General features: G+C 28.2%; 1 protein-coding gene across 8 annotated transcripts in view; it reads left to right on the top strand.

Annotated features, from left to right (window-relative positions):
- The window catches only part of LOC102681143 (MICOS complex subunit Mic60), a 58,149-nt gene that overhangs the window by 11,962 nt on the left and 34,698 nt on the right, over positions 1-11,489 (top strand). For all 8 annotated transcript variants that reach the window (XR_004151795.1, XM_006609192.2, XM_006609196.2 and 5 more), the window contains one exon: positions 2,456-2,684. Coding sequence is in view for 7 of the 8 variants with exons in the window: in XM_006609192.2 (XP_006609255.1) it covers positions 2,456-2,684 (229 nt within the window). In the remaining variant the exon portion in view is untranslated. The remainder of the gene's footprint in view (positions 1-2,455; positions 2,685-11,489) is intronic.

Here is an 11,489-nt window from a genome sequence, read left to right as displayed (position 1 = left end):
TTTTTTTTTTTTTTTTTTTGTTTTGTTTTGTTGTTGCTGTTTTCTATGTTTCTTTGTTCCCTTCGGTGAGGCTTTCGATTTTCACGCCCGGGAGTACATGACGAATTTTCGAGTTACGTGAACAGACAAGGGCTGTCCTTGTGACGAGGAGATTTGAGACGTGTTCGAGAGAAATTGTTCGGAACCGATTTGGTTGTTAGGGGAGGATCTTGTTTGAGTTGTCTGTTGGTGAAAAGCATCTTAAGATGTTGTTGAAGAGATATTTTTTTTTTTTTATTTAAAATGTATATTATTATTATTCTTCTTCTTTTTTCATTTTCATGATTAAGAAATATAACAATATAACAATAATTATATAAATTGTATAACAGATAAAGAATGTGTATATATTATTTTTGTAACTATTTTATTGATGGAATTTATTAATCTTGATATATTTAATTGTAATTAATAGAAGAAGTATAATACTAATATAATAAATACGATGAATTTGATTATGTTTTAAATTTTTCTTTTTACAATCTCTTTTTCTTTTGTTATAAATTTAATAATGATCATAATATAAACGAGTATTTATACTTTATTCTAAATTTCGTAACAGTTAATTGAATTTCTAAAATCAATAAAAATAATAATTTACACACTTCGACGAAAATCTATCAATTTCTCAAATCAATTAGCAATCGAAATCAACTTTTATTCCGTTGAAAAGGACAAAACAATAAAAAAATAATTTTTTTTTTTCATATTCACTTTACACATAACGAACACTTCTAATCCCCAAGATTAAATCGCCAATTGATTCGATCGCGTCTCTGTCGAGTTGATGGAAAATCCAATGCTTGTATACGAGGATGATGATCCCTAATCGGGGGTCGATCAGGATTGGCCAATCGAAGGATTTAACGGCTAAGTATCTCGTGCTCTTCAGTCTCCACGTTGTTCACTGTTGTCTCTTACCCTCGACATGGCTGCTTGTCGAGTCAGCCGACCGTTAATTATTGACACGATATTCCCTTGCATAGGGAAGGAGGGTGGATATAGGCGTGTGCATTGCCCGCCAAGCGGAAAACGAAAGCGGAGAACGACGAAGAAAGCTGTGGATATTAGGGCGGATGCTTGGCTCGCTTGTCAATAAGGGTGGCGAGCCTCGAGGCGCAGATAATTAGTCAAAGTCGTTGTTGGTCGGTGGTTAAACTCAATCCATTCGATTGGATCGAGGATTTTCGAGATGTTGAATTTTTTTTCTGAGGGAAATAGATTAATTAGATATATGGTAGGATTTTTTTATTTTTTATTTAGGTTTATTTACATTATGTACATTTATATTTAGTTAAAATATAACATCTAATTTTTTTTTTTTATATAGGAGTATTTAAAGTTGTTACACATTTTTTATTTTTTTTTAAGTAAAGATAGAGAATCTGAGATCAGGAAATAAATAGAATTTACGAAATTTTTAAATAATAAATATATACTTATTTTTAATTGAGCATAATTGATTTCATAATTTTTATTGAAGAAATTGAATTGCTAACAAGTTGAAATCGGAATGGATATTATATATAATTCATGGATTATATATTTTTCCATTTAATTTTTTTTTTTAAATTTATTCTTGTATTAAAAATTTTTCTCATTGTTAGAGCTTACGCGGGGATGGAAAATGTCTGACATTTTTCACAGAGGATGGTCTCACAAACGGTTTCTTTAAATATTTTCCCGTACTCCAAGACACCCCGTGTATACTTTTGTTCTCTGGATGAAGAACTCGAGGAATCAAGTCGTTCTTTCCTTGTTTACGCCCTCGTTGCCCAAAAGCAATGTTTTGAAATATAAGGGGCGGTTTCGTTGACTGTCATTCTTTGTCCTACATCGAGCTACGCTCCAGGCTTTCCTAATTCTTAACGCCGTTTCTTCAACTGAATATTACGATTTTATTACCATCATGATTCAGATAAACATTAATTTAATAAAAAGAATTCTCAGTTCGAGAATTATTAATAATGGGGAATAAAAATAAAAGGATAATTTGAGATGCGTTTTTTCTTAGATTTTTTTTTTCTATATTCATTCAAAATATATTTACATTTGGAAATATCAAATTTATAGATAAGAGGCACAAAGAGTTTTATAATATAAATTATTTTTGATTTACATTATCTATCAAACTCTAGATTTTGTTCATTTTCTTCAATAACATTCAAATTTTTCTTTCTTCGTATCTTAGGAAAAATTGAATTTTCATTTCTTATTCAAAAACAAAGATAAAAATGAATTTTGCTAATTTCAAAAATTTTATCTCTTTCTTTAATATTTCTATATCTTCCATAAAAAAATAATTCAAAATAAAAGAAACTATTCAAAAAGAACGAAAATAAAATTTAATAATCAATAAGAAATGAAAAATTATTGATTGAAAAAAGATTAATCAAAATTTGTTCCTGTTTTGCAGTTGCTGGAGGAGCAGAAAAAGTTCGACGACGAACTGCGGCGACAATTGAAATTGCAAGAACAGGTGCATGCCGATCATCTTCAGGAAACGATTACGTTGAAGGAAGAAGAAGCGGAGAGAAATCTTCAACGTGCCCTCAACGAGCAATCCGAGCAGGACAGTATAAAACACAAGGAACAACTTGCAGTTGTCATTGGAAGGCTACGTGGGGTTGAAGCTGCGTTTAAGAGTGAGTACTTTTTTGCATGTCTTTAGCTTGATAGTTTGGAAATATAACATAATGCAAATGTATTCGTTACTCTTATGCAAAAACTATATTTGGTAAAGAGAAATGTTTCAAAATATAACTAGAATTGAATATTGAAAGAGTATGTTTCAAAATATAATTACTTTAATTATAATTATATAGGGAAAAAGAGTTCATTTTTTTTTGATTTTCTGTTTTGTAGAATATTTATAGGGATAATAATAACGATTGTTTTTATAATATTTTATATAATAGAAATATAATAGATATAATAGAATATAATAGAAAAATTAGATGAGTTTTATAATCATTTTATGGTTTTAATTCAACAAATCTAGCTTTTCTTTTCAAAAATAATCTGCATCATAAATTTCACAGAAATTTTTTATAAAATTTTTTTTATATTAAATTATTTAAATATTGAAAAGTATTTCATAAAATTGTTTAATTTATATAGCATTAGTGTTCCAAAATTAAATTTTAGAAAAATTTGAGAAAAACCTTTAGTGATCCTATTTTGATTTTTACATATGTAGATTGAAATTATAGGTTGATGAAAATCTTAAATAGGTCTGCATAGCTTGAAAGATTAAAATTATAGAATATATAAGAATAATGATAAAAATTTGCCAGTATAGGATGTTAATATAAGATATTTAATTTTTAAATTTGACAAGGAACGAAAAAATGTATGATATCAATATTCTAATCTATGAAAATTACATTTTTCATAAAGGAGAATATTAGAATTTTAAATGAGTTAGTTTTTATTTTACGAAGTAGCAATCTTCAAACCAAATTCTTTTTTTAACAAGCTTCTTATAAGAAGTTTTCAACTTTCTTTTAAAGTTATCATCAAGTGATCTTTTAATTTAAAAATTCATGAGAATCAGTGTAAAGTTTCAATATATATTCCTGAAATACATATTCAAAAATTCAATTATTTAATAATGGAAAAGATTATCTTTTTAAACAAGTCTATGTCTTTTCATCAAATAAGAATATATTTGTTAGAATTTGGCAAAAATTGTTCAAATTTGAATAGTAAAACATACAAAATTATCAAATTTTCAAAATTCTTAAAATATCATATTCATATGTATGAGGCATAAAGCTCATAAAATTCAAACAAGATTAAAAAGATTCAGAAAGCTTACAGCAATCTTAAAACTCGAAAGTGATAAAAATCCTTTTTTCTCTCTCTCTCTCTCTTTATCTTTTTTGAAATTGAATAATGAAAGGATTTGCAACATTCTAAAGATCTAAAAATCAATAATTATAGAATTATAAAAATATACTTAGATGTATAATATATAAAAGATAACACACTTTTATTACATCATTTGAATTTATATACATCTAAGTTCCCAATGTAAAATAAAATTCTACAATCATTTTACCTTCTTAGACAAATCTAGAAAGAAAAAGAATCAATTAATCAAAATATAATAATATTATTTCATAATGATACTTATATAATTCCATAAAACGTTTCACGATAAACATTCAGTAAAAGTTACAACGTATTTCAAAGTTATACGCATAATCCAGCTTTTAATTTTCTTTGCTCGTTCATTTCGTTTGGCCTGTGGGCAACTAAAAAACCAAACGTAAGTTTCTGGCAACGTCTTTGTCGCGTTCTATTATCTGGTTGCTTAATTACACGGACAAAAAGGCAGATCTTAAGTATTGTCGCCTCCCAGAGACGTCTGATCCCACGTTGACCCTTTCTCCTTTGTCTTCTCCGTGCAACGTGATATTTTAATTATTTGGGATGGATATAAATAAGTTAAAATAAAACTTTTTCACGAATCTGAAATAATTCTTATAATCAAATCGTCTATTTTTTTTTAATTGTATTTAATTATTTAATTTATAGAAATTTATATTCATACAATAAGATTTAATGAAATCATTGTTGTTTAAAATGCACAATTGGCTTATGAATTAAGTCTTATTAATTACTTATTATTGGCTTGTACAAAATCGAATTTTTATGAATATAATTAAAAAAAAATGGAGCTTATTGTTCAAACATTATTGAGTATTGTACTTTGAATATTTGCATGATAAGATGATGCAACAGGGTAATGAAATAAAATTAATTATTCGTTGTAGCTGGTAAAAAATCGTAAAGCAAGAAGTAACTTTTTTTAATTAAATGAATTCAATGCGTGATTATAATTCGATCTTTTGGGACTTGACAGTTTGCGTAGAATAAAGAAATTACTCAGGAGACTGTTCGTGGTTGAATTTCCCTTGAAACTTTTGAATTAAAAAGATTGAGCGAATTACAGGTCCTTTTTGTTGAATAATGATATTAATATCATTTCTTCTTTTTATTTGTCGAAGAGTATAATTTTTGGAACGAGACATTTTAAGTAATCAATTATATTATACTCTTAATATAACTTTCTTAATTTATTCATCAGTCTTTTTTTTTTTATAAAATATTAAGGCATATCTTAAACGTTATAAATATTTTTTATAGAGATGATAGGTATTCGAAATTCTCTCTTTATTTCATCGATAAATCAAATTTTACCAATCTTTTAAAAATTTAATTTCGAATTTAATTTTATTCTAATCCATAGAAATATTTCATCCTATCATTTCATCCTAACCTTAAACAAAATATCCTTCTATACAATCTTAATTATATAACAAGAAATATAAATTTCAAACAACTTTCCTATTTATCCTAATTTCACTCTTATTCCAAATTATCAAATTAATCATTTCATTCGAATCATTCTCACAAAAGAACAAAGAGAGCAAAGTAAACCTAAACGTTAACGAAGTTAAATCATCTAAAAAAGGACAGTCTCGGAGAAAAATCTTATTTTACTTATTGCCACTATAACTTTTCTGATAGAAAGGAACAGAGCACACGTTTCCTTTACGTGATCGAACGGAGAAGAGAAACCACCCCCATTAATATTCCGGTATCGTGGGCCCATCTTCGTATTGGAAACGATATAATAATATTTTTTTTCGTACCTGTCGCTACTTTAAACGTTTCCATCGTTTAAAATCGCCCCTCTGTGCCTGTGGAATTCCACGGAATCAGAGCAACGTGATTTTAATAGCTTCTGATCGCTGGCGGAGGGTTGGTGGTGGAGGTTGGTGGTGGAGGTTCGTTGAAATTAATAAAGGATGTATTTTTTCCTTTTTTGTCTTCCTTCCTTATTCGAAGGAAAGATCAAAGTTGGTGGATATTGAAGAAGAATTGTGATTTTTTTTTTTTTTAATTAATTGTATCTGTAAACAATAGTGATTTTAATCGCTTTTGAAAAATCACTGAACTGAGATGTTATTAGGAGATTTTTTATTTCTTATAGAATTTAGAAAGGTTGAATTAAAATTATATGTGAAATAATAATTTTTTAGTAAAAATTTGAATTTGTTTCTTGAGAGGATTGATTCATTAAAATTAATGTAGAATAAGATTACTTATTTATTTAAATATTATTTTTTTTTTGCAAGGAATATTGAATAAGAATTGTGATTTTTTTCTATTGCATTATAAATAAAAAAGCATAATTTCAATAACCTCTGATAAAAATGAAATTATTGATTTTTTCTTTTTATAAGAAATATCAAAATTATGGAATAAAAACGATTTTTTTAAATTACCAATTGAAATTAATATAAAATCTATTTATTCATTTCTAAGAAATATTGAGTTTATTTAACGAATGCGAATTTAAATTTTTTTTGTTAATTTTTTATAAATAATTTTTAATGTTAACTTTTGATAAATGTTTCATCTCGAGAAATGATTTAAAACCTTCCCCTTGCTTTATTGCGAATAGAATTTAAACGGGATTAATTCACAAGTTTAATACACTTCCGAGATAGCGTGTCTTTGAAGATTAATGTTCGATTAACGAATATAACGTAGGATATCCGCGGCATTCTTCTCTTCAACTCGGAGACCTCTTTTGTTTATCTTGGAACATTCTGTCGTCGTTTTAAAGTATATCGAAGACGCATAGTCTCGAGAGGGTGAATTTCAAGTGGATGGAAATTTTAATATTGAATCTTGAAGAATTGTTGACGGAATATTTTTAATTTTTTAATTTAGTGGATAACGATATTGGATAAAATAGAATATTTGAATTTTTGGATAACGAATATTAAAATATATTTTTAATTTTTTAATAATAAATAGTGGTAAAAATTAATTTTTGGATTTTTATATTTGTTTTCCAAAGTTCTATTCTTTAGTTTAAAATCACTGATGTTTATGTTTTACTATTCATTATATCATTATAAATATTTAATATTAAAAAAAATATTATATATTTAATATAATATATAATATATAAATTAATTTTTAAAAAAAAGGATAATTTTTTATTATACATTTATATATATTTTTTATATACATTTGTTATTAAAATATTGAAAAAAATTCTTCAAAATGAAATTTTTACGTAATAGTAACTCGCTATTTAAAGTTGCATAAATACTACAAAAAGTGGAAACACCATTTAAAAAGAAGAAATCTGTACAATCAGATAGAATAGAATTTTTCTTTTTCTCAGGACTTTCAATTTTTATCTTTTCGTAAATCACTTTTTCCTTTTATTGGGTAAACGATATACATATACATATTACACACGATATTTTTTCGTATTATAAAATGATAATTCAACTTGACAAATAAATTTTTCAGAAACTGTTAAATTGTTTCTTTTTAAGCACACAAGGTCTCTTAAAAATGTATGAATGGTTATGAAATGATTTCTCGTATGAAATTGCCATAAAAATTTGCCACCTTTTTACGAACAGTGGAGAAGATACTTTTCTCCTTCGTATGAAATCCTTTCATACTTACGTGGGTATTTATTGCGAAAGAATATTGCCGTTTTATCGAGAATTACTTCTCGAACAGATATGATATAACTTTCTAAAAAGAAACGTGTAACGGAAAAGTGGATCTCTTTTTGTGTGAAAAATCTTTAAAGAAGAAAGTTTAAACAAGGAAGATGAGAACTCTTTTTGTCGTTTCTTGATCTAGAAAGTTTCGAAATAAAAAAAGTTACAATATAATGTAAATATTAAGCTAAATTACGAGTTCTTTTTATTTTTATTTTTATTTTTTTTTTCGAGTTAAGATTAAATTGGACAATGATGTCCAATAATTTCTGAGAGAGAAACTGCATTAAGAGTGTTGTAAAATACTCGATATCTTGTTTATATCTCTACTCTTTTTTTTTTCATATTTCTGCGTTCTTCTTTTTTTAAGAGCTTTCTTTTTCTTAATAATAAAATACAAAGAAGAGATGAAATGCTCGACAATGATGAAATGCAAACTATGTAAACAAGAAGTTTATTTATTAAGGACTTTCTTCTTTCTGGAAAAAGAATAAGATCTCGATTTTATGAAGTTGAAAATGATGGAATAAAATTTTCGATATGGATATAACTCGTTTAGAATCTAGGTCTTTGAGTTCTACTTATACATTTATAGTGAACATCATCCAATATCGTAAGATATCCAGCAGCTCTTAGAGTGACCTTGAGACTCAAATTTTTAGCGAGAAAAACTTTAATGAGGAAAATTTACAATATTTTCTAAATAGGTCACGCTTTGCCTTCGTATCTCGTTGGATATTCAAGAAAAACTCGTTTCAACTTTTTTCTTTTTTTTTTTTTTTTGTATCAAAACTCTTTTTAATTTTTACGAAAATCCTATGAAATAATAATTGGACTTTTCACAATGCATTTCATATCGCACGCACGTACACTTTTTTTTAATGGATAGAAAAGGCTTACGAAACAAAGAAAAAAAAAGAGAGAGAGAGAGAAAAAAAAAGGTACACAACTGCCCTCTCGAGACTCATTAACGAAATTAATCACTGACTGCGTGGCGGCGAATTTAAATTTAAAAATGGTCTCTAATGCGCGAGAAAAATGTAATAAAATATAATAAAAACAACAGTTAATGAAAATTATAATTAAATATCGTATTAAAAATATTGTAAATGTATAGTGACGAAATTCAAAATGGCATCGATACTTGGATGGAACGTGTAAAGAAAACTCGAACATTTTTATCTTTTTTCCATTCTCAAAAATTCCTATAAAAATCCCTAGAAAATCCCTATAATCCATATAATATATTATCGCAAAAAAAGTTAATTCAAACTTGCCTCAAACTTTCTATCAATTCAATATCATCGTTTCAAAGACACGAAAAAAAAAGAAAAAAAGAAAAGAAAAGAAAAAAAAAAAAGAACGACAGAGAACATATTCAAATGGTAGAACGAAGTTTCCAAATGAGCCGCTGTACCGAGCATGCAGAACGACAAAAACAACGGCAATAAATCCGCGGTACCGGTATAATGGCGGTGTTTCCGGGCTAGTTTCGGCACAGAGTGAGCGCTTGATAGTTCCCTGGACAGTTGGAGGATGATGAAGAGATGGAGACAGGTCGAGGAAGAGGAGTACTGCGGTTTTACAAGCTCGTCGACCATGATGCTAACGTATGCATCATGTGGCGCAATTATAACTTGTGCCTTTTCTCTCTTCTGGGGATTGGCAATGTTTAAATATCTCTTGAAATTGGATCGAAATCGTTTTTTTTTTTCCAGCCAATTTGAGGTTAGGTTCGGTTAGACTATATCTCGTTCGATTCTTCCGGAAGAATTGCAATTATTTATTGAAATTTAATTTTTCTTAATTATTTATGGGGAATAAAATTATATTTTCCAGAGGATATATAGAATTTTTCGCGTTATAAATTCAATTTTCTAAATCCTTTTATCTTCGCCTATAAAAACAGTGAAAATTTTGACGAAATTGGCAGGTCGTTAAATTTTCTACGATCGATTTAATAGAGCATAACTCTTTCAAGATTCGAGCATTTTATTTTTATACTATCATTATCCTTTTTTATTTAATTACAATTTAAATAATTTCGAAAAATTAAAACTTTTAATCTAATAAATCGATTTCTTAAGAGATGTAGAATAGTTCAGATATCTCATTCTATTAAACAACAATTTGTACTTCTTATCGTGTCGATACAACATGCAAATACAGGCGTGAACAGGCCAATGAGAATTCTTTTGAATTTTGAATATGGATTCGCAGTGAACACAGGTGCGGTATGCAGATGTGCATTGCGGTGCTCTTTCGTATATTTTCCACGAGTATGATCCTCCTAGTTTTCCTTTGAAATTTAAGCTTTCCACATTAGAGTTCGGTACAGAGTTGCCAACCTATTCTTCGATGAATATTTCATTGATCCTTGTGATCATCGAAGTAAACCTCTCGTTTCTATTCTTTATTATCGGTACATACGCGTTCTTTAATACAAGAGAAAACTTTAAACTGTATCTTTGTTTTATCTTCTATACAGTAATCGTAGCTATGGTATATATGTGATATACGTGGATTTTATGATTTCTTTTCTCTTGAACTAGAAATAAGATTTTCTGAGAATCAATTATTTAAAAATAATCGATTTGTAATAAAAATAAAAAAAAAATTCCATGTTAAAATAGAAATTCTTCTCATTTTAATCAATCCATTGAATTGTTCTGTATTCTGAATCATTTTCAAAACCCCCAATATTTCCAAAACAAAGGAACAAAGAATTCCAATCCCTTTAAATTTTCAAAAAAAAAAAAAAAAAGAAAAATAAGAAGAAAGGGAAGAACAAATACGATTCCTTAAAGGAGAAGAAGAACGATACAATTTTTATGGCGCACCATTCGTTCTCCTTTTAATCCAAAAGAGGTTATCTCGAGTCATATATTTTCGTGCTACGAACGAATCGTCCATTTTGCGGTGACAGATTATCTTTACCATCCCGGAATAAAGAAGGCTCGATTGGTTTGCGGCTCTTTTCGAACCCATCCCGATTAATCTTTAGCCTCTGTACCATCCTCTTACTTTTTAAATCATTCCTTTCCCTTTTTTTTTGGTATAGCAGCTTTGAAATTGAATTAAAAAAAGAAGAAAAGCGAGAGAAACTTAAATGTTTTCCAAAGCAGAGCGAGTGAAGAAAATTGAAGATTCTTGTCTTGCAAATGAAAGGAAGAAGCTATTATTTATCTGGAGAATGTTTTGCAAAACAAATAGTTGATCGAGAATATTTTTGTCCGAGTAAATATTATTTCTGTCTTCTAAATACAATGAAAATTTAATTTTCTTTTAATTTTTTTTATAGATTTCATTTTATTTGCATATACTTTTTGTTGCAAATTGCTTCATATTTATGTATAATGTATTTTATAATTTTTTAAATCATACGATTTTTAGTACACGTTATATATTTAAAAGAAAAAGTATTAATTTGCATTGAATTTCGTTTCATCTTTCGTACAATAATAACTTCATGGAATCTTTGTATGATTTTTTATCCAAAAAGAAAATTTATATTTTTAAATCTTTCACTTTTACGCACGTACTTATACACGTACTTTATTCGTCGAACACCTCGACACTTTTCCTCTTTTTCATCGTCGATTCGTAACGATGATGGAGGAGGATCGTGGAAACGGAGGGGAGGAATTTTTACAGCCGCCGCTTGGATAAATCCGCGCCGAGGAGGATAATGGCCCATCCGGTTGGGAACGATGGAAAATCAAAAAGCACGAGGGACGAGGCGAAATTGATTGGCCCATATCGGCGAGGAGATTGTCGTTCTGCCTTTTTGTCCGGTGCCGGGGCTGACGTTTATTGCTTGCAAAAATGTTTTCGTGCCTCTCCCTCTCTGTGTGTTGTATAATCGAAGATTGAACGATCGTTCCCTTTTTGGGACCTTTAATA

This window comes from Apis dorsata, unplaced genomic scaffold, assembly GCF_000469605.1.
Source record: "Apis dorsata unplaced genomic scaffold, Apis dorsata 1.3 scaffold_52, whole genome shotgun sequence".
Taxonomy (NCBI): Eukaryota; Metazoa; Arthropoda; class Insecta; order Hymenoptera; family Apidae; genus Apis; species Apis dorsata.
This window is presented reverse-complemented; position numbering and strand designations above follow the sequence as displayed.